Source organism: Anser anser (genome assembly GCF_964211835.1).
Source record: "Anser anser genome assembly, chromosome: 23".
NCBI classification, from domain to species: Eukaryota; Metazoa; Chordata; class Aves; order Anseriformes; family Anatidae; genus Anser; species Anser anser.
In genome coordinates this window covers 4,094,072-4,122,009 of record NC_139744.1, presented here as the reverse complement: position 1 = coordinate 4,122,009, position 27,938 = coordinate 4,094,072, and the positions used below count along the sequence as shown (strand labels likewise).

The 27,938-nt window shown below is 41.8% G+C and overlaps 1 protein-coding gene across 8 annotated transcripts in view; it reads left to right on the top strand.

Moving 5' to 3' along the window:
- The window catches only part of TLK2 (tousled like kinase 2), a 45,148-nt gene that overhangs the window by 4,652 nt on the left and 12,558 nt on the right, over positions 1-27,938 (top strand). For 3 of the 8 annotated variants that reach the window (XM_083809556.1, XM_083809557.1, XM_083809560.1), the window contains 12 exons: positions 23-88; positions 6,779-6,850; positions 9,342-9,411; positions 10,469-10,512; positions 11,578-11,673; positions 14,340-14,507; positions 15,058-15,153; positions 18,102-18,194; positions 19,686-19,796; positions 21,183-21,319; positions 22,706-22,858; positions 26,718-26,784. In XM_083809556.1, the coding sequence (XP_083665682.1) occupies positions 23-88; positions 6,779-6,850; positions 9,342-9,411; positions 10,469-10,512; positions 11,578-11,673; positions 14,340-14,507; positions 15,058-15,153; positions 18,102-18,194; positions 19,686-19,796; positions 21,183-21,319; positions 22,706-22,858; positions 26,718-26,784 (1,173 nt within the window). Of the gene's footprint in view, positions 1-22; positions 89-2,489; positions 2,772-6,778; positions 6,851-9,341; positions 9,412-10,468; positions 10,513-11,577; positions 11,674-14,339; positions 14,508-15,057; positions 15,154-18,101; positions 18,195-19,685; positions 19,797-21,182; positions 21,320-22,705; positions 22,859-26,717; positions 26,785-27,938 lie in introns of all 8 variants that reach the window. The other 5 variants (XM_083809558.1, XM_083809559.1, XM_083809561.1 and 2 more) reach the window with 3 other exon arrangements.

Sequence of the window (27,938 nt, the reverse complement as noted above, 5' to 3'; positions counted from 1 at the left end):
CAGCTACTACGTTCCCTCCCAGGTTGGTGCTTCAAATTCCCTCCCTACCCCCCCAAGTCTCCGTCCGTCATGCTCCGCACTGGCATTGGTAGGTCACTGTCTTAAAGGGAATGTGTTGGGAAAGCTGTGATACAATTTGTATGATTCAACTAAGGTTTTTAGCCTTTTCCAATTAAATGTTTAAGGAAAGCTATGTCGAGTAAGTTAGTGCCATCTAGTGGGACTGGGACTGGCACATCCTCCTGGGATAGAAGGTATTCTGTTGCTGTTTATTGCATAAAAGGAAGAAATGTCATCTTAGATGCTCTCCTATTGGGTGAATGGGGCAGGCAGTTACAGCTCCGAGCTTCCTGCCTTCCACTGGCTTGTTGTATCACTTGGTGTGTTTGGCTAGGTTTCTTTAATGTTTAAAAATACAGGGTATATTTTGAGCCTGCGTAAAACTAACGTGCTCGTTTACGTCCTTGGTAGAAATGCAGCTTTAAAGCCCGTTTTCCCACCATATTTGCAAGGATATCTGTACTCGGTTCGAAGAACGAATAAAAGTAAGCTGATCGAGGATAAATTTTCAGTCTAGAAACTGGAATAAAAAGCTTCTAGTCATCAGAGTCACAGGATTCTAGAAGAGCTTTCCAGTAACAGTAGTAGAGGGCAGAAATCCTAAACTGTTTTGGAAGCAGCTGTGTGCTGTCACCTCCTGTGGTAGCTGAAGGCACAACCCAATGACCGAGGTCATTTGCAGTCCCAAATGCCTCAAAATTCTGTTGCAAGACTGTGATGAATTCTCTTACTTAATAGTTGGAGAATATATTTCTCTTGAAGCTTGGAGTTTATACGTGGAATTTATGAGCAAGGAATGTTTCTAGGCAACTGTTATACTCATGTGGTTCATCCAGGTCACTAGATAGCTTCAAAAAGCCAGCGATGCTTTAGATGTCTATTCTTGCCATATGGTAAAGTGCCATTCTTTCCCAAATTCACAAAGCCGGTCCTTGAATTAACACATGACTGTCTGACATCTACAAGTAGTCTGCTTATCTAACTCCTGTTTGTGTTTATTTATTTAGGGGAAATCTAAGCGTGTTCAGTTGAGGCGTTATTCTGACTAGTCATCTCAGGCATCTTTCCTGGGTCAGTAGGTACAGAAGACAAAAAGTAGTTTGTTTCTGGAGATAACATTGTTTAGTTTTGTCTGTTCGCATCTTCTGCCTCCCTTCCCCCTGCCTGGGTGCCGGCTTTAAGATACCGCGCAGGTTAGCTCTGAAGGATTTGTCATTTCCAGAGACTTTTACTGGATAAGAATTGGAATAGGTAATTGTGCTGGATGGATTTGTTTGCACACAGCTTGCTTCAGGCCTAACCAGGGTGGATCATAGCTGCAGCAGGCATTTCTTCTGCAAATTTGGTCTTTAAAAGATCTTCAAACTAAGCTGCGTGCAACACTTTATTATAGCTAATCTAAAAAGGCTGAAGTATTTCTAGAGAGAGTAACTGTCTTGCTGCAGGAATGTTGTAGGTCTGGAGGACTGTGCTGGAACTGAAGTGTTGGTGGTAGCTGCAGCTCTCTGCCCTCCCTCTGTGTGGTGTCACAAAGAGGGAAATGAAAATAACCTGAATAGTGTCACATTGCAGGACATCTGCCTCCAAAAAGACGATAAATGGATCATAAAAAAGAACAGCATTTACTTGTATTATTTTGTAGTTGCCTTTTTTTGTCTGTTTTTCCATTTTTCTGTCGCTCTAGGATGGAAAGTCTTGATTAGTTCAGTAACTACCAGTTGTTTGGTCTACTTAGCAGTGTTTTTAGCAGCAAAAGTTACTAGGTTGAGAATTAATGTATGAGCATAATTGTATCTTCCCTGGAGGGAAGCAGTGCTGCACAGTAGTCCTTGACAGGTGTCACGTGCCACCAGAAGAACTAATTAATAAGAGTTTTGAAGCTTAGAAATGAATTTATCAGCTACCACAGAAAGTGCCAGGACTTCATGCCAGATACTTGAAAATTGTTTGGATGCTTCTTTGTGCATCGCGACTTATTTCAAACCGTTGTCTGGCTGCTGGAGTTCAGGAATAGTTGTCAGATCTCAGTTCTGCTTCTGCCCCTGTGAGAGGAGGTTCAGGGTGAGTTGCGTGACCCTTCTGTCCAGTTTGCCATCAGTAACATAAAAATATTGTTTTTTTCATTGCGGGAACTCTGGAGGTATAATGGGAGCCAAGCAAATCCTGTTGCAAATATGCTTACCCATCAGCTATGGTGGAGGTTACCTGTGAACGTCTGATAGCAGATAACTTCCCGTGGCAAAAAGACAAACCTGGAACACAGAAGTGATGTGGGGATCTCATTATTGGCCATGATGTTGATTAACACGGGGCTTTTCTAGAAGCCCAGCTAAGAAGCAGTCTTTAATTCTCCCTTGTAGAGTCAGCAGTAACTTTGAGTGGAATTAAGGACTGACTTTTTCCCTTTGAAATCTCTTGATTTGCTGCAGAGTTCAGAATAATTTGGGCTGCATTGGCCTGAGGTAGTGAAGCACATCTCCGCCACTGAGTTAGCAAGAGAGTTTTGCAACGCACGTAAACCCACATGTGAGGCTCCAGCTAGGCAGCTCGGATTCCTAGAGCTCTCTTCCAGTCTGAGGAGTTGCAGAGCACAAAATGGAGACTGGACAACAGAAGAGTTGCGGACGAGCCTGAAGGATCATTTCTGGCAGCTTGGAGAGGCTGAGGAAATGCACGAGTCATGCAAGGCAGTATTTAGGCTTGAACAGGAGGTAGGTAAGGGAGGCCTGAGTCAGACTAACTTTGTTCCAGAAGATGTGATGGGAGCTATTATCAGGTTAAGTTGTTTCTATTGAAACTGCAGCCATTGTGCCTTGTTTGTGGCCCTCCCTGGGCTCTCGCAAAGGGAGAAATGACTAACTAGCTTGTGTAAATGGACAGGTTTTTAATTCTTGCCTTTGAGTAGGAGTCTTGAAAGGGCCTGCGAACTCTTCATCCACTTCTCAACATGGAGGTGTTGTCGTGCAGAGGTAGGCCACGGACTCAAAGCAGCAGTTGAAAGGTGAATCACAAGGGAAAAGAGCACGCCAGCTTATCTCGGAAAGAAATTCCTCGCGGAGGAGGAAGTGTGTGCTGTTCTTGTGCTTGTCATTTGGGTAAACACTATAGGAGCCATTAGCTTATTTCAGATGACCCACGTATTTCAAATTTTTGCAGAGCCCCATCACGGTTTCTCTTGACAGGGAATAGTGGATGACGGGGCTGGAAGCGATACTGGAGAAATGCGGTATTATCCCGAAGTAGTCGGTGCTAGAAAAGCCAGATACCAGTGAAAGTGACTTCAGGAACAAAATTCATAAGCCCTTCCCTTGTGAACTATGGCATGCTCATTCCCTACTACTACTTCCCCAGCTATATTCTGATGTTAGTATTTCTTGCTCCTGCTTACTTGTTTTTCCCTCAAAATTCACGTTCATTCCTTTAATTCCTTTTGTGTCACGACCACTTAAAATGGTATGCTAAATTAAGTACTGAACATTTATCCAGTGTCAGTTGCTGAGTTAAATATAAATAGTCAGGAATGATAAAACATAAATTTGAAGATTTTTTTTTTTAGTCCGTGCACACACTTACTCCCTCACTGTCAGCTGAGGGGCAGATGCTGAGATGCAGAGCTTCTCATATCCATTGTCTAAACCTGTTGCTACCAGCAGTGGCTGACACGAGGTTGTGTGTGAAACCAGATATGTAGCTGGATGAGCGTGAAAACTGTGTTCTTCCTCTTGCATAACTGAGAGGAGAGGTGCAGCGGAGGACTAGGCCGTGCTCCTCGAACATCCTTGATATTGCATCCTTATTGCTTCAAGCGCAGCATGTTCTAACAAACAATCCGTGTTTCCATAGCCAAAACGCCTCAAAACAAGACTTTTTTGCTAACAGCTTGACTCGAGCAAGATGCTTTAGCTTCTTGCCTGTAAGATAGGCCTCATACTTTACAGTAAAAGAAGTGGAAGGCTGTCTTGAAGATAACGAAGGGAAAGAAAACTCGCTCAGTGGAAATAAGTCAAAAAGTGTCTACAGAGGGTTTTGCATTTGTTCACAGTGTCAATAAACATGGCAGTGAACTTGCTAGATATTTATAAACAACTGACAAGCTTTTCTTTCCTGACTCCATAACTGAGTACTCGATTCCTTTCCACCCTTTCTATTCCTGTGTTAGCTTCAATTTTATGATTTTGTCACTGGAGTTTCTAGAGGAAGTTTTTAAAGTAAAGGGAAATTAGTATTTTTGCTCTTCTAGAACTTGTAATCTGAATTGAATTGCTCTTTTGCTAATATAAAAAAAAAAAAGGATTTGATTCCAACTCCTCTAGAACTGCAAATCCCACGTGGAATATTACAGGTAGTTGTGTATTGGAAGGAAGATAAACATTTTTAGGTACTTTTCCGGCTGCTTGCGTTTCAGAGCTTTATATTCTGGTGCAAACAGACGGGATTTTTTGTATAGGTGAGGTTAAACCTGTATTTCTGAAAAATCTTAGGACTGCTTCTAACTATAGATGGCTTTATCAGCTTATTACCCCAGGTTGCCCTGGAGTGCAGGTCAGCGCCACGGCCGCATGCTTTCAACCACAATGTCTCTGCGAAGCTCAAACGTGGCGTTTTGGGACAGCTGTTCCTGTCACTTGCTCTCCACGTGCAAAATGGAGGCACCAAATCTTAACCAAACGTGGAAACAGCTTTCATCTTGGTTATGTCAGAGCCCCAGCCTGTCCATCCGAGGCCAGCAGATGCTAACTTGTTGGGATGCTTCCACACCTAATCGAGCTTTCACACTCGCACAGGAGGCTGGTGGCTGGCCGTGCTGCTGAGGTTTCAGCGCACGAGAGGAAGCGAAGGATTTTAGAGGACGTCGCTTGTGCTGTTTGTAAACAAGCTCTGTACGTAGGTGAAAAGATCAGCTTTCTATCGCCGCTTGCCATCAGACAATACATTTATTATCAAGGAGGACTTAATGTGGATGTAGTTAAGGTTAGTGTTGGCAGTTCTGTTGAGTTCTGTTGGCCAAGAAATAAATCTCCGTGACAAACGGGGGCAGTACCCTCGTGAGCCATCACAGTGGAGAGGTTCCAGGGCAGACGGAGGTGGGAGCTTGTTTCTCCGTATAAAAAGCAACTTAATTTTAATCTTTTGCCTCACCGAGGGCGCAAGGTAAAATGTCTTAATGCCTTTGAGCTATTTGTGTGATGAGTTGAAGGGGGAAATAGTATGGCTTAAAGCATATCTGCAATGTCTTTTTCAGTAATTTGTGTTTGGAAGGGAATCCTGAATGTGTAGCTTCCTGAGCTGTTCAGGTGTAGGCTTTTTTTTTTTGTTCCCTTGAGGCAACTCTGTCCTTTAAGGAGTAACAAATTTGCTAGTTAACATTCACAGAGTAACACGGGAGGTAAACAGAACTTGTACTTGGTGCCCATGCCTGATTGGGAATGGGGTTAGTAATAGCTAGGTTGTGTCACAAGCTTAATTTGATGGTGGTGTTTGTCTTATAAATGGGGAAGGGAGAACTGCCACCCTCAAAAACAATCTGTTGTGGGATTCTTCTGTGGTATTAAGGCTTCTTCTCTACCCCTCCCATAAGTCTTCTTTTCAAGTATATAATGAGAAGTGGCTTTGCCTTGAGGAAAGGTTGATTGGTGGGAAGTGGTTACTGCAAAAAATAAGAATGCCAAAATAGAATGAATCTTTGGGAGAAGATGCTCACAAGTTATTAATGGAGAGTTGGCTTTATCATGTCATTCTTCCTGTTAATGCATTTCATCAGTAATTGTGAATCTTGTTTTTATATCTTTGTCAAATTTGTCTAGATTTCTTAAGTTAGGTCCGTGGGAGGATGCTTTTGTGTCAGAGCACTAGGCTAAAACAGTGACTTTGCATGATTCACTCTTCTTTCGTTTTAAAAACAACTTAAAGAGATTTTTGGAAAATAATTTTCAAAAGCGCTTGTGTACCTTAAATGTAGGTGTGTATCCAGCAGAGCCTGTGAAGATGCTAGACTCTTGTAGGTAACTGGATGCTCTTTAGGTAAATCTGTTCCAGCCTCTTGGATTTGTGCTTTAGCGTGGCAGAAGCAGCTGCTTTATGGGCAGGTCAGCCTTGGGTCCATAAAAGAGCCTAGTGAGAGAGATTATTTTATGGGTGACGGTTCTACTGCTGTTAACACAACTTTCACTTGTTCATTTCTTTAGTGGGAGGGGGAAAAAGCATCAAATACACATTTTCAAGAAAAATCAGTGGTACTGCCAGCATCTGATAACAGCAAGGGGTGCCTTGCCAGATGGAAAATACCTTTAAACTCATAGCCCAAGGTCGAGCAGATGCTTGCCTGAAGAGCTGAGCTTTGAACTAATGCTCCTCAACAAATCCAAAGTTTTGTTTCTCAAGCCAGTTGCCTTAGACCTTTGTGAATAGTGCTTTGGCTGTTTTGTGATTGTGGTTAAATAGGACAATTAGGGTTCAAATCGACACAGAAATACCACTCCAAAGGCCAAATCAGTACGCTGAGAAAAGACTGGCCAACTGGCAGTCCAGTTTCCATCTTGCTCCAAATGGCTTCTGGAGGTTTTTGGTGCTCTAGCATGTGTCTAGGCATTTGACCCGTGTTGCTGCTGTATCCACATGGCTTAGAGCAGCATAGTTAGCCCAGAGGTGCAGTGTGTGGTAGGGTGTGTCTGCCGTGTACGGGGATCATTTCTAACGGTCTCTGCTTGTTTTTCACTAGGGTCCATTAAATAGTGAGTCTTCCAACCAGAGCTTGTGCAGCGTGGGTTCTCTCAGTGATAAGGAACTGGAGGTAAGCAGGCACAAATACTAATGGTAATGGGGTTTTCAAAGCGGAATTTTGTGAGAGCGAATGACAGCGGTGGTTGTTTGGGGTGTGAAAGGGACTAGCAGAAATACCTAGTCTCATTCTAACCCTACAGCCTTCAGACCATGCCATGAAACAATCCTTCTTGAAGCTTCCCACTGCAGCAGGCAGATTTTACCCAACCCCAAAAACACAGTAATCATAAAATTCAGCTTATGAAATTGTTTTCAGCTGCATTGTGATTTGTTTGTGGCTTTTGGCTAAAGTGTAGGCCAAATAAAAAGCCAGAGAGCATTAATGGAAAAGTTTGCCTTGCCTATCAAATATGTGAGTTTGCAGAAGTCTACAAAGCTGAGCGTTTTTATGAATCACTCTGTGGAAGTGTGGGGAGGTGAAAATTGGTGCTTTGTCCCTGTTTAATCTTACTGCTTTAGTGTTAACTATTTCAAAACACTTGCTAAAGCAGCTGTAAAATGAATCGCAAAGTTCATCTTTTTGCTTTAAAACTCCATGTTAATAAAATAGTGTCTCAAATTAGAGTGCATTTCCTTAAGACTTTAAAGAACTTCCCACCCAATTATCAGGTAAGTTTTGGATCATATTTTCCTCCATTATATGGCAGTACTGATAGGAACTGTCTGGTGAAGCTAAGTCTTTCAAGAATGAAATACCCATACAAGTGAGTACAGCTAATAGTGAAAGATCGAGTATGAAGTCTTATTTTACTTGATTTTTGATAGGCTTGCGTGGAGTGATTTAAATTGACCAAACTGATGTAATCAAATCTGCCATTCCTGGCTTTTCAGTCTATAAAAGATAACGTTGTGTGTAATTTTGGTTATATAAATGTACTTAAGTGGAAGAACAACCGAAAATGAATCTCATTAATATGATTAGAATTCCACAGGAGCTGTGCTGGGGCCTGTGGTGTTACCGTTGCTCCAACACTGCTCATGAATTGCTCTTCCTCCAGCAGTGAGGAGGCAATTGCATTGACTTATACACGTTCAGGAGCTGGTGCGACAAGTGTCTAGATCATTACAGAGTTTTCAGTCTTTCCGTTCTGAAAAGTGCTTTGCAGACATGATGGCCACCCCTCTCTTAACATCTCCTACGTCATCTTACCAAAATAACGTCAGTGACCGCCCAGTTGGTGACGTGGGACCACGGATGTCCAGCATCCACTGGGGACACAGCCAGATTTAGGTTCTGGCTGCGTCAGCTTTATTCTTTCTGCTATTAAAGAAGGTAGATTGATTTCTGTGCTTACTGTGTGCAAGTCTTTTGGCAGAGATCTTAAACAGGGTACTTTGGACTTTGGTTTCCAAAGAGCATGAAGCTTAGGTTTGCCACAAACTTTCTGGCCATGGCTTTCCCTCCCCCAGTGTTGTTTTGCACGCTGCGGTTTTCTTTCTGCCCCTGGGCTACGGTTTAGTGGTGACTGAAGTGATTGCAGAGCTTATAGCTTGGAAATTATTTGGGACCCTTAGGGATAAGAGATGGTTTTAAAATGACATTGACGATGGGAATGACAAGATATCTTTCTCTCCAGCAGCCTTGGTAAGCTGCTTCCAGTGCTCTGCGTCCTATTGTTCTCAGCAGATTGGGCCACATCAGTGACCCTGGTGGCAGGAAAGCACCATGCCAGCGTCCCCCCACTCCAGTGTGTCTCTGTTTTCAGCCTTGTACGGCTAGGCATGATGCTTCCAGAGGCTTCAACCGGTGCTCTGTATTGTGCCTGCCCATAAATATATTGCTGTCCAGTTGTAAGCTGCACCTTTAGGTCTTTGGCTGCTCCTGGAAGGTACAGATGCAACTGACGCTCAGCTTCAGTGAGAGCAGATGCAAGGCAAACTGAAGTTCAGATGAAATACATCTGCGGTGGCTTTCTCCTGGCTGCCTGCTTGGGGAGCTCTCCCTTTGTGCAAGGTTGCAGATGTGCGCCATGGGCAGGATGGTTCCTGTAGCCAACTGCAAACAGCTTCAGGAACGAGCACAGCTGCAGGCAAGATGAATTGTCCTGGTAGACTGAGAGCGGCCGCTGCACTGTAAATCTGGATGTCTGTACTCCAACCTCTTGTCGTTGGGGCCTGTTCTCAGCCACCTTTCACCTTTTGTGCCAGCGCTGCAGTCACCCTGAAATGGTTTATGCATTGTTTTTTTTTCCAAGTGTTTGGGCTTGTTCTGTTAACTGTGTGAGGTAACTGGGCAGTAGAGGCTGGCTTACTGCAGCTGAAATAGGAAAAAAATAAAAACAAACTAATTCCTAACCACATTCTCTCCGTTCTGCAGTGCATATATCCAAAGGTAGCAGCTATTTGAGAGCTATTGTTTCTTTAAATACCAGCAGTAGAAGCGAATGCACCAGAGAACTGAAATGGCCACTGGGGATATGGAGCAGATTATTGTGTTTTGGCATTTTCTTTAAATTTTGGAATAACTGCAGAAATGTTAATTTTGAAGTATTGTTTAACAGACTCCTGAGAAAAAACAGAATGACCAGCGGAATAGGAAAAGGAAAGCAGAACCGTATGAGACCAGTCAAGGTAATCCATTCTCCTGACCCTGCTGCAGGATTTCCGAACGGTTGGTAATTTGTGCACGTTTTGCACAGTCAGTGTCCTAGGAAACTAATGGCTCTTCTCAAGGGTGTGTCAGGCAGCTTGTTATAAACTACTCCATGATGGTGTAGTTCTCTTCTGGGAGCCCTGTTGTCCTCATTGGCAGGAAAACACTCGTCTTCAGCTTATTTGCACAAACTATCCTATTTTTATGGGACAGACTGCCCAAAGGCTTAATATGGCTTCTCTGAAGTGTTGTTCTGGTCCTGTGTCACTACATATACAGCAGCCAGACTTCAAAATACAGGCTGTACTCTCTCTCTTTCTTATTTGAGACGTATGCCTGCCTTGTTAAAGTAGGTTCTCACCATAACAAATAGAGAACAAACTGTACTCAAGTATAAAGCAAGCAATGCTGTCTCGAAGTACTAAGAAAAACCCAGAGCATTTCAGTCCAAGTTCAGATTTTCTAGCAAATGGGCGTAGGGGCAGATTTCTAGTTCTTTTATGCTTCAAAAGAAAGTAATGAGGATTGTGTTGACAGAATGGCTTTGATAATATTATAATAAGAGAAAAGGGCTATGTTTTAATGAGCTGCTATTAAGCCACCACTAGCTATCTCTTTAACTCTTATAGGAATGCTGGTGAGAGATTTAATGTGCAGTAATTTACCCGGAGGTGAAGGAGTGAAAGTACCCCTTGCTCTGCCCTCACCTTAAAGGAAAGTTTGGGAGAACCCGTGCAACATTCAGTGAGGTTTAGGGTTTTCTAAGTCCTTCAGCGAGTACAAATGCTGTTTGATTAGATTTGACATGTTCAAAATTGATTGTTAATTGGATCGCCAACTGTAAACCCTCCCAAAACAGCACAAGAGCTGTAACCCTGGGGCAGTCTTTTGTTTTGCAGAAGCTTTTGTTACGGTAGGATGTGCACCTTTATGTGGGGAAAGGAGTGTCAAAGTGTAGAAGTCGCTTTTCAGAAATCTACTTCATAACTTCTGTACTTAAAATATCAACTCTTCGTTCTTTGTTTTCCTTCTCAGGAAAAGGCACTCCTAGAGGACATAAAATTAGTGATTATTTTGAGGTAAGCATCTTTATGTCGTTTGAGAAGTCAGAATTCACATTATGCAAAATCTGAAGATGGAAGTCTGTAGGGAGACTTCTGTTACTGATCCCTCACATTAAATAGCAGCTGGGAGTCATTGATCGATGAGGTTAACCTGCAAATCTGCTTAGCTAGGGGATGTGAGACTTTTGGAAGCTGGTTTTTAAGTTGCTTTCTCTTTGAACGGTTGATAAAGGATTTTTTTAAAGAACAACCATAGTAGTTCTATGGGTTGGAGGTTGACTTCCACTGAAACCTGTATCTCAGATGAGGATACTTGAGCTCATAGTGTGCAAACCTACATTGATGAAGGTCCAGCGCTGCAAAGGAATCTACTTGCAAAGTCCTGACAATTTGAGTAGGAAGTTTCTTACAGGGTTCCCTCTTTAGAGGTAGCTTGCCATGGGAAGATGTCATGACGCAGGAAAGGGTGGAATCCCCTGTCCCCCATCACCACTCCCCATCCACCCACAAAAAAAAGTTTGCTCTTTATTTTAGTGAATAGCTTGGAGTCAGAAATTAAGTGCTTATTAGTGTTATTGCTTTCCTGGCTTAAGTGTGTAAGTGCGGGGCATTGTGCGGTGCAGGGACATACAAATTCCTGTACCAACCCGATCAGTTGTCCAGCTGATTTGCTGTCTTTGACAGTGACTGGCACAAATACTTCAGTGGAGGTGCGTATTTCCTGCCACTTCTGTGCTGCAGAGTTAGACACCTCCTTACAGCAAATGGGATTCCTAATTCTGTACAGTAAATAATTAGCGTGTAGCCAAGTACACGAGTTTATATCATTTTTTGTCTTAAAATGAGAAATGTACTCCATGCAAATGTGAATGTTTGTCTGAAATGCTTTTGCTGTTATTTTTGAAAACAGCAAATGAAATGTTACGTTTTTCCTCCCAGCTTATCTTCAGTTTGTTTAAATGATCCCTAGAGCCCGTATGGCTTCATTTTTAAGATTGTGTTGGTTCTGTCTCTGTTAAATTTGCATAAATATAGCGTCTCTGTGGAATTACTGATGATCAAATATGTTGCTTTGGCCAGTTTGCTGGGGGAAGCGGCCCAGGAACCAGTCCTGGTAGAAGTGTGCCACCAGTAGCCAGATCGTCACCGCAGCATTCCTTATCCAACCCCTTACCGGTAAGCGTACTGCCTGGGGACAGTGCGGGGGGCATGGCGATGATTGGGTTGGTGGCTGTGCTTCAGACAGGTAATAAAGTGTCCTGCACAGGAAGGAAGGGTCTCTTGGTGAGTGATTTCATGTGGTCTGTATTGTTTTTCCTTTCTTCATTTGGTTCATTTTTCTTGTTGTTTTGCTTTTTATATCTGAAACTGGGTTCTGGCAGCAGAGCCAGATTTCTAGGACCCTGTAACAGTTTTCAGTCGAGTTGTTAATGATGTATCAGAGCTTAAAGCATGCAAGATCAATATTCTTAGCATGCTTCGTGATTACAGATAGGTTGCTGTCCTTAATAAAAGGTGGAACGGATGTATTTTCTTACCTTGTGTTCCACTAGTGCTCATGAACTTCTACGTGAAGTTGGGATTATCATGTATGTTTGTATAGCGCTACCACAATGATATTCTGATCTTGGTTACACCCTTTGGGTGTACAGAAAAATGTGCATAACACAGTAATATTGGGAACATCCTTTACTTCTGTCTGTATGTGAGTTGAGCATTAGCAAAAGCTTGCAAAGAAATGTGTATACGAGCACGTCTGTTGCTGTTCTTTGTTAAATAATTCCATTTTGCTGCCTGAACATTTCTGCAAGATCTGAATATGAAGGAATAACCAGTATTTTTAAGCCATTTTAGCACAAAGCAGCTAAAGAAATTTCTTTCAGCTGGTAAAGCAGTATTCAGAGGCCCTGGTGCTTGATCTCTAGTTCTGAGTGTTGCCAGTGCCCTTATGTAAAATTTTTCAGCGTTTGTTGAGCCTCGCAGAAGTACAGAGTTTGGGAGAGGTTTAGTTTTACCAAAAACCAAATGCAAAGGCTTTTCTGATTACATTATTCTGCAGAGACCTTTGCACAGTTCATGAATGTGTACTGAACTAAATCCCACCACTGAATGCTCTGCTCAGAATTCAATATATGTTGCTAGATTTTTGGGAGCTTTGTAATGCTGCTGTAAGGGAGAGATTCAGATATGGCTTCTAGATGTTTGTGACGTTTATAAAAATTAAAATATCTGGATAATTGAACATCCTTGTCTTATTAATTCACTAATACTCCTCCTTAAAGAGAAGTTAATGAACGAAATAACATCTCTGTTGCAGATGAATGATATCCTAGGGACAGTTCTTTATTCCAGCAGATGAGCTACCCTACAAGTGTTTATAATGGGATCAGTTGATTCTTCCTTTGCTTTTCTTCTTCTCCCCTTGAATATATTGAGTAGGTAAACGTTTGAACAAGACATTTCTCAGGTGGTGAAGACCGATGGTACAGTTAGTTTGAGCTTGGTCAGTTTGTCTCTCTCCTTATGCAGGTGCTCTTTGTGTTTCTTATCTTCTGTTCTTTACTCTTGCAGCTAAACTTGCAGTGTTTGCATATTCATAACAAACTATTATGTGCATTTACAAGATCTATCCTCTTCTTACAAACTGAGTATCAACGGTTTGAGCTAAGCCCAAAAAATGGGGGGATGAGTGAAAACTGGAGAAGATGGAGTATCTTATCCATTGTAGATGTGGTCTAGGAAGCGAGCGGAGTGTTAAAATGTCTTTCACAGTGAGACAAACCTCCTCCAAACCTGTGAGTTAATGTGTACTGTACTGGAAATTTTCTGCAATCAGAACTTGCGGAGGAATTGTACTGGCTTCAGGTTGTTACCTCTTGTCTTCAAATCTCTTGACTGCTTTGAATTGCCTTGCTTCTCCCTTGATCGGAAGAATGATGTGCAGGTCTTCAGACTTTGCAAGGTCGCTCTCGTATACAAGCATTCTGTTGGGGGAAGAAAGAATGCTCTTGACATCTGTAACGCTAGCCAGAAGATATGCTGCAGGTTGCAATTTAGGTTTTGAGAGAAAGTGGAGCCTGACCTGACTGTTTACTTTCCGTGTGGCATATGTCTGGCCTGGAGTTACGGCTTGGAAGGTCTTAGATGAGCATTACCCAGGCTGCCAAGTTTTAGTGGTGTTGGGCTGGCTTTTGAAGCAAGAGCAACAAGATTCTGAGTGCTGTAATCAACGTAGCTCAGATAATTCTTGTTCTTACTCAACTCAATTCCCATATCACCTTTGGAAAATTAGTATACTGAATGAGAAAGGAGATGGCCTTTGCATGTGCTATGCATCTCAAAAAGATTTTTTAGAAACGTGTTAGTATTTTACTTATCTTGCAAGAGGTTGGTCCCTGCTTTAATGACAGAAATGAAGCTACCGTGATGTCTGGGTCCCAGACACGGATAGGTTGCTGACGTAGCAGTTCAGTATTGGTTTAAATTTTAAAATGAGTCCTTAGTAAACAAAGTATTGTAACTTCAAGTTGCAATGTACTAAGATATTTTGCCTCTCTGGCTCCAAAATGCAAGTATTTGCAAAGGAAGGGTGTGTGTTAACTGACAAGGAATTCTGTCCTGTGTGTTCATTTGTTACGTTTTTTTTTAATTGCTAACTTCATCTACTTTTTGATGTCTGCCATTGGAACAAACATTCCAGGAATTCTGTCTGAGTTATCAGATCCTCGCCATGCTGCCTGCCCATTCCTGAGCTGCTGCTTCACTGACAACAGTTTTGGCAGAGTCAGAGAATCGCTTTTAAAAAAAAAAAGTTCATTGTATTTTTTTTGACTATGTTACAGCGGCGAGTGGAGCAGCCGCTGTATGGGGTAGACGGCAGCACAGCAAAGGAACCACAGGAGGATCACTCTGCTCTGCCAACGCTGATGTCGGTGATGCTGGCGAAACAGCGGCTAGAGAATGAGCAGCTGGCACAGAGGGGAGGTGGCCTCTGCTTTACTTTTGTCTCGGTGAGCAGCTCTGGAAAGACTTGAATGCCAGGGGATGGTTCTAGTTAAGGGATGGGGCATTTGAAGCAGCTCAAGTGCAGCCTGGTTTATTGATGACCAAGTCTACCATCTTCTGGTAAGTTCATCTTCCTTGTGAAGAGTTCGAGGTCCCAGGCTATCCTTGTTTAATAAAATGAGATGAGTTTTAAGTTAACGATTCAAAAATTTGGTGTAGATCAAAATAGTAGTATCTGAGTGACTACTCAAATGAGAAAAACAAAAAGAGCAGAGTATAGACTTGCTTTTAGAAGTGTTAGTTTTGGCCTAGCTTAATCTCAGCTGACAGAATTATATTAGGTTTTTAAAAGCTTTGTCTTTTAGCAGGTTGGGCCAGGCTCTTGAGAGGAGTTGTTCTCTTGTTTTAATGAACTGAGTCTCTAGAGCATTCTTAAAACTTAAAAGTATGGTACCCAGGCCAGCCTACACCTCCCATGTAAAGATAAGTGTATCTGCATGGGCACTAGCAGTCGTTTTGAGGAGCATGTAACAATACACTAACTTTCTTTTGCAGGCCCAGCAAGGCAGCCCATCTTCTACGGGATCAGGGAACACTGAGCATTCCTGCACTTCCCAAAAACAGATTTCCATCCAGCACAAACAGTCACAGGTATAGCTTACTAGATGATGCATCTCTTGGATATGAGATTTAAGCTTGACGCAGCTTGTCTTCTGCACGAGAGGATGTCAATTGCAGTAGATGTAATGCCTCCAGTGAAAAAGAACTGGTAGTACCAACTCTGTCTGTAACTGTACCGACTGAAGGTGAATCACTCTGAACTTTGTTCCTTATCCTGTAAAGGATGCTTCTCAGTTCTGCTACTGGAGTTTGCTTGATCTGTTACTGAAGCTTTTTCCTGTCAATACTGTGGGCAGCTCTTCAGCTGTGTGAGAACGTGATCGGGGAGGAGTAGCTCTGGGTTGCCCTGTCTGTTTCAGTTGTGTTGTATCCTGAATGGTCTTCCTCTCCTATAAAAGTGAAGACGTGACGGAAAGCTGAATGATAGTTATGGATACCTCTGTTTAAGCACTGGCTCATGGCTGCATCCACACTGATTACAGTACAGATATCCACAGCTACAAGTTCTTTGTCTTCTGCAGTTAAGAGTACACCTGTGGTGTAGTTTGCCCTGCGAAGGTGGAACCTGATGTGTTCCTGACAGTGCTGCTCAGCAACTGCAGTGAGCTGGAGTCGAGAAGAAGAGTAGCTGTTTTGTCTGTGCCGCTGTCTTCTGGTGCCTTTTATACTCTGTTAAGATTCTTCTTGTGGCTTCATGGCGAGATTTACTTTTAGCTGGATCATCTGTTTCGTGTAAGGACATTCAGCTTTATCTGCAATGCATCTTGCTCATTTCTTCTGCAAGCCTGCTCTTAGTCTTCTGATTTTCATCTCTGATTTCTCTGTGACTGACCCTTCCCTCAAGTGATTTCTAAACAATCAGTTTTGTGTCAATCATTTTCACACATCAGTCTGTGTCAGAGATGGTTTTACTGGTGGGGGAAGTTCATTCTCTGTTTCCCCAGCAGGTGGTACAAGTCCTTTGTGCATAAAGAATCGCTGGGGACACTTACTAGCTAAAGTCTCTGAGCTCTGTCGTGTCATTGGGGTCGCATCTGTTGTCTGTATTGTTAAAATGCTGGTCTGTGAAGATCCCTGTTTCTTGCTAATGCTTGTGATAGAATGATGCCATGGCTCAAGAACCTGCCAGAGAGACTTCTCAGATATCAGTCTTTGCCATCTCACCACCACTGTTTAAAACAGTGGCCACAGCTGTAGTGAGCAAGATGCTTTTATCCTCTCCTGTGCTCAACGTGCTCACAGCATCCATCTTCCTTGAAAAGGGCGACAGGTTAGCTGAGCATGCTCTCTGCCAATACTCAGCTGCATGGTGTTTTCCACAGATGTAGCTGTAGCATATGCTTAAGACAAAGAATCCAGAAAGATGCTTGACTCTGTGTTGAGGATGTTTACATTTTCATTTTCCCCATCTCAGCCTGTTTGTAGTTGATAGATGGAGAAAATAAAATCTTAGTGATTTCCAGCTTGAGTCGCTTTTGGCAGTGCCAAAAGCAAGTCAGCATGAGAATGATTTTCTTAGCGTTTTCAGTCATTGCAAGGGCCTTTGTGAGTTCTCTGAGGCAAGGTGAGTTGTGATGAAGTAAATCATTGCGAATGTAAGAGCATGCATCCTGAAGCATGACTTCATCTGACGCAGTGCAAGCATGTGTGCATTTGACAGATGGATGTAACAGTTACCAAAGAAACTTTTTGCTGTTTGGCTGAGTGAATGCAGCCTAGCTTTTCAGCAGAGAGCCTTCTCGTTGCCTTCAGTGACAAAAGTCTTTGTTCCATGTGCCTCCTGCAGGCTGTCAGGAAGCATAAACCAAGTTAAGGCTGCAGTAAGGTGACCTGCCAAGCTTCCTCTTGTCTTTTGGGATTTAGGCTCCTCTTGCTTGATGTGCAGTGCTGGCAGGTGTTTGTTTTGATCTTGCCCATACTGGGTGTATGTAGAGAAGCAACAGAGTTCAGACTGCCAAGTTTGCCTCTTACTTCATGGTGTTAGCTGCCAGGCAAGCTTGAAATTTGGAGAACAGTTATTAACAACTCCGCAGGTAAGTCTCTGCTAAATCTTCCCAGAACCAGGATAGTTGCCTGCTAGCTGTAAATGTGAAATCTGTTTGTAGCCAGGCAGCAAGATTCCCTTGGGCGGACTTGTTTTTTCGGTTGTGTTGTTCATGTGCAGGCTGACTTCTTCCCCTTTTCTTCCCCATCCATTAACTGGAGTCCTGAGATTGAAATACTCTTATTGCTACAGAATATTTCTTATTTCTCTTTTACTCTGTTCCTGGGTTATAATTCTCATTTCAAGGGGTGAATGTATTAAAGATGTGCTGCACCTTGTAAAATTTTCCAAATAACTTTTTCAAGAATTGTAAAGTTTCTGTCCATAGTGGATACTAACACATCAGTTTGTCAGAAGAAAGGCTTGCGCCTAATATTCCTGCCGTTAATCTGTTGTTACATTTTAAAATAATGAGAACCTGCATTTTCTGCCAAGACCACCTGAAAAACCTAATAGGTATTATGTTTTGTCTAGCAGGTGGTTGTCTATGCCCGTTAATTTGTTATTCCAGCTGAGCGATGAGATTTTGGTGGCTTTTTCATAAGCCTTTTTTTCCTGTGCAAGCTATGTTGCGCTGCAGGAAAGGACGCTGAATGTTAGAGACCATCAAGGGCTGGGCAGAACTCAACTATAAAAACAAAATTGGCAGGGTGTTGTAGCCTGCTATGTGTTAACAATCTGTGTTCTCCAGAGCAGAACTTCGGGCCTTTGTGCTAGCTGATTGAACCTCCTGTGTTGGAGGAGCCCATCATGCAATGAGAAAATGAAGAATTGGGAATGTTCTTCCCCAGACTGCTGGGGGATGTAGGGGCTTGGTTCCTCTTTAGACCTAACTGTTCAGGTTCAAGAGGGTTACTATGTTATGCTCTGTACTGACTCCCTGAAATATCAGCTTTTCTCACTAAATGTGGTTTACGGTGGTTTTTCTCTACAGTCGGACCTCACAATGGAAAAAATCTCTGCACTAGAAAACAGTAAGAACTCTGACTTGGAGAAAAAGGAGGGGAGGATAGACGACTTACTAAGAGTAAGTATTTCAAGTGGGAGAACTCTTCTTAAAAATTGCTATTTAAAGATATCAAGAATGCCTGTGCCAGCTGGGCTGCAGAGCAGGGGTTCGTATACTGTAACATTTGTAGAACCAACACTCCCAAGGTAAAAACAAATCCAGTCATCCCTTACTTGCTAGATAATTATCTGGTTCGTAGCAGATACTGTTTGGGCCTGCTCAAATCCACAACCAGTGCAGCAGTAGCAGTGTGGTATTTATAGTGCAGAGTCATTGTTGTAGCTAAGCACTAGCTCAGGTGTCTGTGTCCTCAGCAGGGTTGGTTTTTCTTTATCTGCTGCACTCCTGTGTATTTTGGTAGCTAACCTGTGGAATTATTCCCCTCTTCTCAGTGCTGGGGAGCTGACTCTGCCTCTTGCTCAGAAGCATGTTCTGCAACCTCGGTAGATGGAGAGGTTTTATTCGGAAATGCTGATTTATGAGTCAGTGACACGAATAAAGATGAAGAGAGGATCTTTTGGTCAAACCTAAAGAATAAAGCTTCTCCAGCTCATTAGTATTCTTCAGTAAAAGACAAATACCTTTAAATCAAGGATCTTGTCTTAATGGAGGAATTGTAATTGATCCAGCTTTCATCAGCTGGAGAGGCATCTCTTGAAGTGTTGAAAAGGATTAGAAAACACACTAACAGGAGAAGAGCAGAGGCTCTGTGTGTTTGTATATTTCTGATCTCAGTACCTGAAAGAGCTAAGGCATTCTCTTAGACATACATGGATATACGTGTGGCTTTGTGGAAAATAGAGCATGAAGCAGGAAATAGATTTTTATCATCCACTGCTTAAACAGAAGCCAAACTATTGATTGAAAGGGGATGGTTAAATATTATTTTTTATCAATGAAAATAGTTGCAATACTGCTGTACATTTTGGTGGTGTTTTAAAAATACTGCTGTACATTTTGGTGGTGTTTCATTTAAAAAAAAAAAAAAAAAGACCAGCCTCTGTTACTGGGAGAAGTCTATATAGCAGGGCTGATGATAGTAACTCAAACAAGAATTTAATAGAAAGTGCAAAGGGAGTTATCCCATCCTTTTCCTCTGTCAGTGTTGTGGCTAAAGGGGGAGGATAGTCCAGGGATGACTAAGCTATTTTGAGACTTGATAGCTGTGGCAAGGCCTTAATTGTTTTAAAAATAAAAAATCCTTATGTTGAGTTCCTTTCTACCTTAGTTCCTCACATGTAAAACAGGATGATAGCACTTCCCTGTTCTAGAGGGGTGTTACAATGTGAATGGGTTAAAAACGATGAGCTTGGCTTGGATGTTTTGATAAGAGAAACCTAGTACTTTTTTTCTTTTTATTATTCTTATTTTTCCCGGTCATATCCTGCTGCTTTGCTTTCTTTAATCTGATGCCTAGAGCTAGCTGGAGGAATTTCTTTTTAGGTGATGCTTAGCTTGGCTCTCATGGAGTGACTTAGTTAAAGGCTTGTCTTCTCTGTTTGCTTTTAGGCCAACTGCGATTTGAGACGGCAGATAGATGAACAACAGAAGATGCTGGAGAAGTACAAGGAGCGGTTGAATAGATGTGTAACGATGAGCAAGAAGCTCCTTATAGAAAAGGTGAGCAGGGGACTCACAGTTCATATGACTGAAAGCTTCTCTATCATTTTTTGGGCAGTGAAAACCACTTCCTATTGCTTTAATGATAAAAGACGACTGGAATTTTGTCTCGAATTATTTCTCTGCAAATAGTAATATAATCTGAAGACTAGAAGTGTTCTTAATGTTTTGGTTTGGTTGCTCTTCACTGTCTCAGCATGATCTCCCTTGCTTAAGTGAAATAGTCTGAGCTCTAAATGCAACAGGCATTATTAGGTTTGGAAGCTCATATACCCAAAAAGCACCGTTGTCCAGCACTTGCCATACAAGAGCAGTATCCCATTGTGCAGTGAAACTGCCAGATAGGCTCTGTGACATGGGCGAGCCATTTAAACCGTTCTTTCAAATGGCAAAATTGGAGATCGTTGCTTTGTTTGCACAGCACTCAAAACAACATGTTTAAGACGCTGAGAAAGTGCCAAGCTGTTGTTTACCGGCATCCAGTCTGCTTCAGTGTTGAAAGCTTTGCAGATTTCCTTTTGGTTGAACAATAAGAGGTTTTGATTACTCTTTCACCTGTTGGCCAATTACATCTATTGTTTGTGGGCACTGGATGGGCACAAATACCAGGGTGCTGGCCAGTACACGCAGTCCGCAGTCTGTTTGACTTGCTTTTGTCACAGAGCTGATTGTTCCTGGCTGAATGGGACTCCCTTTTCTGGGAGGATTTCTAACTCTGGGCTATGTTATGTGGGCTTGGCGTACAGATAAGTCGTGTGTAGCTCCAGTGAGGAGCTTTGCCGGTTCATCTTTAATCCTAATTGACTGAAGCTTTGCTGCTCTCATCTCAGGCCTTTGAAATTTCCTTTCGCTTACTGGAAATACTCTTGACAGACACCACCACCAGTTTTTATGCGTGTTGGTGTCCTAATTGAGATCGTGTCACTTCTGGGAGTAGTGCTTGTCTAGGATTGAACTGGCTGATCATTGTATCTTAGTCTTACCAGTGATTTAAGGTGCATTTTCTTCCTTCACCTCTTGTTTGAGTGAATAAGGGCCTGATCAAAACCATGCCTGGAGTCCAGCTAAGCTACTGATGCAAAGGGATGGTTTTAATCCTACTGCTGGATTGAATTTCAACTGGTGATAGAAAGGGCGAGCTGCAGAAGCAGTAATGGGCAAGGGAAGATGAGGCTGAAATGTCAGAAAAGCAGCTGTCTTAAAATGCCTGTCAGATCACAGAAGCACCATCAATAAATTTATCAGTAACGTTCAGCTGGGTTTCAGATAAGTGGCACTGGAGTAGTGTGAAAGGTGATAAGGGTTAGAAGTTACTTAAAATACAGCATAACTCTGGGCTGCTGATTTATGGGTTTTATTTTAACACGTGTCTTATTTTGTTTTCAGTCAAAGCAGGAGAAGATGGCATGCAGAGATAAGAGCATGCAGGATCGATTGAGGCTAGGTCACTTCACTACGGTGCGGCATGGGGCGTCTTTCACCGAGCAGTGGACAGATGGCTATGCCTTCCAGAACCTCATCAAGTGAGGACAGAGTTATCTTTACCTTCGGAGGCAGAGAAGGAAAATCTAAGCAGTTGTGTGTGGTGTCTTGCATGTCAAAATGTGAGAGTGGTGTGACCGAAGCATGGAAGGATCAGATAGGAACTCGGCTGCTGACAGTGGAGAATCTTTTAATGTTGAAATGCGAAATGTTTCCACTTAACTCCAAAGACTTAAAATTGGAATCAAATTGTTTGAGTTGGCCCCTGGGTTGGAAAGAAATCGGCTGCCCTGCTGGATATTCTCCGTGCACTTGGCTGTGCGGAGGGTGAAGGGGTAGAGCAAATCCTCACACGTATCTTGAGTCCATCAATTTGATTTGCTCTATCTGTGTGTGTTACTCCAGGAAGGCTACTTAGCTCCCTGTGTTTTTTCGGTTTGTTTTTTAAGTAGAAAAACTTAAAAGAGAAAATCCATACTATTTAGCTTTTTTTTCCTCCTGGTAACGGTGATCAAAGGGGCTGCGGAAACCTAGAAATTGAGATCAGAGACCCTTTTATGCAGGATGTTAATGGAAATATCCAGTAAATTCCCACCTGGCCTAGACCTTTAAGTAGGACTTGGCAAATTAATTGCATAGAGAGAGCTGTGTGTGATCCTTTAAAATCATCTCACTTTTCTGTAGTCTGGTAGGGAGGCGCAGGTCTTGCGAGGTGTAGATTGAGTACTTTATAATTCCCCCTTAGTTTGTGAGGTACGACATAGAAGAAATACTTCTGGAATTTCTACCTGCAATCTCAGTCTATTTTTAAAATGTGAATTAAGTATGTAAATTCTCAAGTCATTTAAACTTGTAATTCCACGAATGCTTTTATCACTATAAAATAACGAGGCAGTTTTAAGACTTGGAGTCTCTCCTCCAAGACAAAAAGACTATTTTTAGAGTGAAATTGGGAATGGTGTTAGTTACACTTCAGAGAAGTAAGGATAGCTTTAACTGTACCACTGAAGTATAAGGATACTTTCTCAAACAGTGCCAGACTTCAGGAATAATTTGAACAGGAAAGTCTGAGGTTTAGAACAGAGCCTTCTAGGAAAAAGTGTGTGGAAACTTAGTGACTTACCGTGGATCCCTGGGTTTTCTATGAGGTTAGCAACTCCTTGTTTTTGGATATCCTCTGCATGAATAAAACCTTTCACTTTACTGAAAGGTTTCTGTGGGCCAGGAAAAGAATCCCCTTCTATGTATATATATTTAAAAAAAAAAAAAAAAGGCACATCCCCCTTTTCTGTACAAGAGTGTTTTGTTACTAATCTTAAAACTGATTTGAATTCATTGCTCCCGTCTGTTAAAAGCAGATGCTGAAGACAACTGAGTATATCCCATTAGTTATCTGCTTCATGTTTTTTCTCCCCTCTTCTTTCCAGGCAACAGGAAAGGATAAATTCCCAGCGGGAAGAAATAGAAAGACAGCGAAAAATGTTAGCAAAACGGAAGCCACCTGCGATGGGACAGACCCCTCCAGCAAGCAATGAGCAGAAGCAGCGCAAGAACAAGACCAATGGAGCAGAAAATGAAACGTACGTTATGTGGCCTTCCTTGTGCATTGCAAAGCTGCGTGCTTTGATTAGAGCACAAAATATCTACTGGGAAATGGAATCTTGCCCTTGCCTCTAGGCTTCACTACATGCACAAATGAATAGTGTGGAATTAGCCTGGCATTCAGAAACATCTGGCTGCAGTTCTAAATAGTTTTCATTGGAGTAAAACAGGGATCATTGCTGAGTCCAGACTTTGTGTAAGCTTAACTACTTTTGAATGCAGTAAGTTTTCAAACTTGATGCAACAAGAGTGCTGAAAAAGCAGTGTCTTTTTCTGAAGAAAATACTTCATACTTAATTTTGGTATCACTGCAACATGTCTCTTAAAAAAAAAAAAGAGTATAGCATTCAGAAGCTTTTATTTCCATTTACTTTCTGGTGAGGCTTTTCAAACAACTAATTTGGTATACTAGAAAAAGGTGCTGTACAAAAACAGTGCATTAAGCGTTGAACTGTGTCTCAGAAGCAGGCCTTCCCAGATACTTGAGTCAGGGAAACAGGAACATTGTTAAAGTATTACTCTTTCTTTTAAAGGAGACATTTTTCCTCTTTTTTTGAAGTTACTGATACTTTGAGACTCCTGATGCTCTTCAGAGAGGAAAGCTTGTCTCACAAGAGGTTTCAAACATAACTTCTTTTTTAGAATTTTTTGTGGAAATGTGAAGTCAGCCTCTCACCAGCTTGTTTCTTGTTGGAGATCATTATTAAGTAACTTTTTTGTAAATAAAACTGACTCTCAACATGCTGGTAAGCCACACAGCCTAATTTTCCTTTCTTCTTTTTCTCCACATTCTGGGCTCTCAGAACTTTCCCATAACTTCTGCAAGTCTCCTTTTCAGTCTTCATTTTATTGCTCTTAGCTAATAATGTAATTCTGGATGACACTTTTCTTTTTGCACTATTAAATCTCCTGGGTATGGCCTGACTTCAAAGTTCTTGGAGCCCTTTGAATTCCTGGTCTTTGCACTTTAAAATTGCATGTGAAGCAAAAGCTCCTGCTGCCTTTTTCAGTCACAGCAAAGAAGGCACATGACGGGTGAATTGTGGTGTTCAGAATGCTCTCACCAGCCAAGGTGGTACCCCCAAATAGGATGCTGATATCTGCTGATTAGGCACGTTTTATTGGAGTGCGCTCCATGTTTTCTGCAAATATGTAGTTTGAGCAGAGAGATTTACCTCTCGCACCGGCCAAGTGAGCTTAAAAATAACTCAATACACTTTTCAAGTTGTGCTTTTGCACAGGCACGTTGGAGAAGTAAATTGAATGTCTGTGTTTGGATATTTTGAAGCGTTGCCACTCGTTGCAGGAACCTTTCATTTCTGAGGGAAGAGATAACACCTTCCCCATTTTTGTAGGGATCTTTTTACCCATCAGGATGATGCAGCTGTGTTGTGGCACGTGCTGTAGACATGGCAGCATGGGTCTTGATGTGCCTGGTACTCACGATACATACCTGTGATACCCAGTGAGCTTCTGCCTTTGGTTGTGAGCGTGCCTTGATGTTATCTACTACCGCTACCTGAGTATGCTAGTGAGCCTTTTTGTGCTACCTGCTCTTTTTCCTTGTTTCTTGCTGGTATATCGTCCTTCACTGCTGCATTTCAGGGTTTTATCTTTGTGGCTTAGAAGAGCTGCTTGTGATGTTCTTGATAAAATTGGCTTGCCAGTTCATGTGGAGTGTTTTAGGTTTGTTTTTGTGAGTCAGCTGAAGCAACTACACTAAGTGACTACTTGCTCAATTGTTAGTTATCCTGTAAATGCGTTTGTTGGACGTGTTTCATGTACAAAATCTTGCAGATCTTTGAGGGAAGTTATTTTTTGAATTCTTACAGAGGCTTTTGGGCAAGTTGAATCTAAATGTTTCTGAAACTTGAATGGGGAGTGGATAGCCAAATTCCTTCATTTGATTTCGGTTTCCTCTTAGTTTCATGGTCGTTGCTGTGTCAGAAAGGAGAGGAGGGTTCCATGATGCAAATTTAAACATACTCTCCTCCAACATTGCTCTCCTGAAAATGGTGTCTATCTTGTGAATGAAGTTATTTTATTCACAGATGCTAATCTACTGGGGCTTTTTGAGGTTTGCTGGGACAGCCTGGGCAACCTTAGAGTCTTCAGCTGCACTAGAAGGAGTGTATTACAAGCCATGTTTCTGTGAAACAGGGCAGTGTTTGTCTTCAAGCCCCCTTGATTTTTATAATGCTTGCTGCAAACGTAGCTATTTTGGGCAGTGTTAGCCTGGTACTCATTACATCTCTTGCTTAATGAGTAGGCTGTTGGTGTTTAGCTCTGTATTCCTCTTGCACATAAGAAGATTTGGAAAGTTTGTTGCTGGTTTATTCAATTGTCTTTTTGTTCCTTATAAGCAAGACCAACCAAAGACCTAAACTTCTGGGAAGGCATTTTGAATTAGCTGAATCTGATCTAAATTCAGGCTGTCATGTTTTTCTTGTGGAATAGCGCACTTTTATATGAAATGGGAAATCACATAAACATATACAGTACCAGGTATTTTTTGTATGTATCTTTAATTTGTAATAAGCAGTTCCTTATGATGGAGATTCTTTCAAAGGGAGCTTGGTTTGTGAGTGTTACATCAAATTTATCCGCTAAGAACTGCTTTAGAAGTAGTTTCAACTATGCAGGTTGCATTATCAACAGTGGAGGGAAGTAGGGTATTTCAAGATGAGCACTTAATCAACTAAATACAATCATCTCAATTTGCTGTGCAGTGAGCTGAGAGCCCATGGCCCTGCATAGACAAAAGAACTCAGTCCCCTCTTTAAACAAGGTGTGATATTGATTCTGTGGAGACCTTATATGCTAATCTTTGTACTAAGTATTATGCAGAGCATAACTGCTGCAACAGGAATCCTCCTGGGACATGGTTTGAACTTAATTTAGGTTAAAAAAGGGTATGTATATATTTTCGTGTTTTATGTTTACAAAGTAAGCAGATGCAGTTGATGCCGACTTAGTAACTTGTTCACATGCATGATGCCTTTACCAAACTCCATGTTGGCAGCCATGAGAAAATCAGTATAATGATTTGTTTTGTAACTTTAAAGATCTCAGCACATCATTCCACTTCACTAGTGATGGGATCTGTCACTATTTTAGTGTAAGGCTGTACTTTGCCACTGTTGTACACGGCACACTTTGTTTATAAAAGACGCTGAAAACATTGTGAAACTTTGCCTTTTTTTGACCACCCACTTAGGATGGAAACTTTACACATCATTTACCATCAGTAAAAAGGCGATTGTTTCCCTTATTCCATTGTGTCTACTAACTACATACAGGGTCAAAGATGAAGTGAGCTTTCCAGGGTTTCCCTGAAGCCACTTCACAGCCTGAAAGAGAAAAAAGTTCTGAATCCCAGTTCACTGCTCTGCTTGCAATGGCACGGTAGCCAGTTGTTCTGTTAGTGCTGGAGTGTATAGCTGGGCTGAACTATCATGTGCTTACTACAAAAAATAAAAAAGGCAAGCAACAAAACAAACTCTAAATTGAAAAATAAGATGTTGAATACTGAATGCTTGTGCTTCAGTGTTCCATGTTTAGGTTGTTTTAGTGCTCTTTGTTATGATCCTGTCACTATCCTAAATAGGTGTGCTTAGGGACTTGAATTTGAAATCGATGTGTGTTTTATCACGGCTTAGCTTTTTGTCTCCTTTACTTGATTGCTAGATTGCAGAGTTTACAAAACAACAAAGTCCTGCTGGGTGTTGACATACACTGTGTAGTTGTTGTTTCCATAGGCAAAGGTGTGTGCTGCAACCTGTGCACTTTACCACACGCATTGAAACTTGACACATTGAATCTGTCACTTCTATGCAGGTTGACGTTAGCAGAATACCACGAACAGGAAGAAATCTTCAAACTCCGACTAGGTCATCTTAAAAAGGTAAGAACTAACTGCAGAAAAGGTTTTTGGGTAGGTTCTTTATGGTGTTCTGCAAACAGTAGCATTTTTCTGCAGAACTCACTACTCTCTGTTTGATAAGAGGTTTTTATTGCTTGAAAAGGATGTCCGGGGTTTCGTAATCATATTTTCCAAGGCGGTAGTATTGTTCTTTACTTCAGTAAATGGATTCTGTGTTATCATAGTTATAATTTCATGCAGGGAGCACCACAGCTTCAGTGCATCTTATTCTGCCACCAAGGCCTGCCTAGTGCTGGGCTCTATATGCCTCCAGGATGGAGGACCGTAAAGGAAGGAACCAAGGGAATGAAATCACTAGAACACAAAAAAAAAAATTGCAAGCATCAGTGGCTTTCCCATTTTTTGTCATGTCAAGTAACCAGCGTTATTGCTAACAGACCATTAAAACCTCTTGGGCTTTTGAATGCTAGTAGTGTCTAGGTAGCTATAATGCATATTTGTTTTCAAATACATTGACTTCAGTAGGAGCTGCACCTGCAAGTGATTTTATATTTAAGTAAGCCGTTGGTTACCTTTTAAAGTGATTGCAGAAATGTAGAAGTAAAACTTCTGGGACGCTTCAACAGATGAAATTAAAAAGAAAAAGTTTTCTGCCATTTCCCAGTTAGCTGTGATCTCTGCTAAGGCCAAAGAGTTTTCTTTCCTGGGTGAAACAGAGAGGAAAAGTGCAAATGCACTGCTACTCCCCCTTTTCTCAGGTGGTGTATGAACTCTACACTTATTTTTTCCTGTAACCTTGATGCTTAAGTTGAATGCAAGGCCTCATTAATGCTGCTGTACCCCTCATTATTTTCAGTGGCGAGGGAAAGTTTAAGCACACATGGAATCCGCTGGCTCTCTGCCCGTTGTGTTTTATTGTCCAGTGAGTAAAGATATGTGATATGGGCAGGAGTATGCTAAAGGCATACTTGCTCTACAGCTTCCGCATTGCTGGGATGGATTAATTGCAGCTCTGTCTATGCTGGCATGTAGTATGCCACCCTGGAATAGAGGAATCCATTAGGAAATGGACCTTAATGGAAAATGAAGTAATGTTCTGGGATTGTGGCATTGTCTGAAGCTGTGCTTATCCTTCTCCACTTTTGGAAACTGGCTCATTCTTCGTGCCTAAAAAT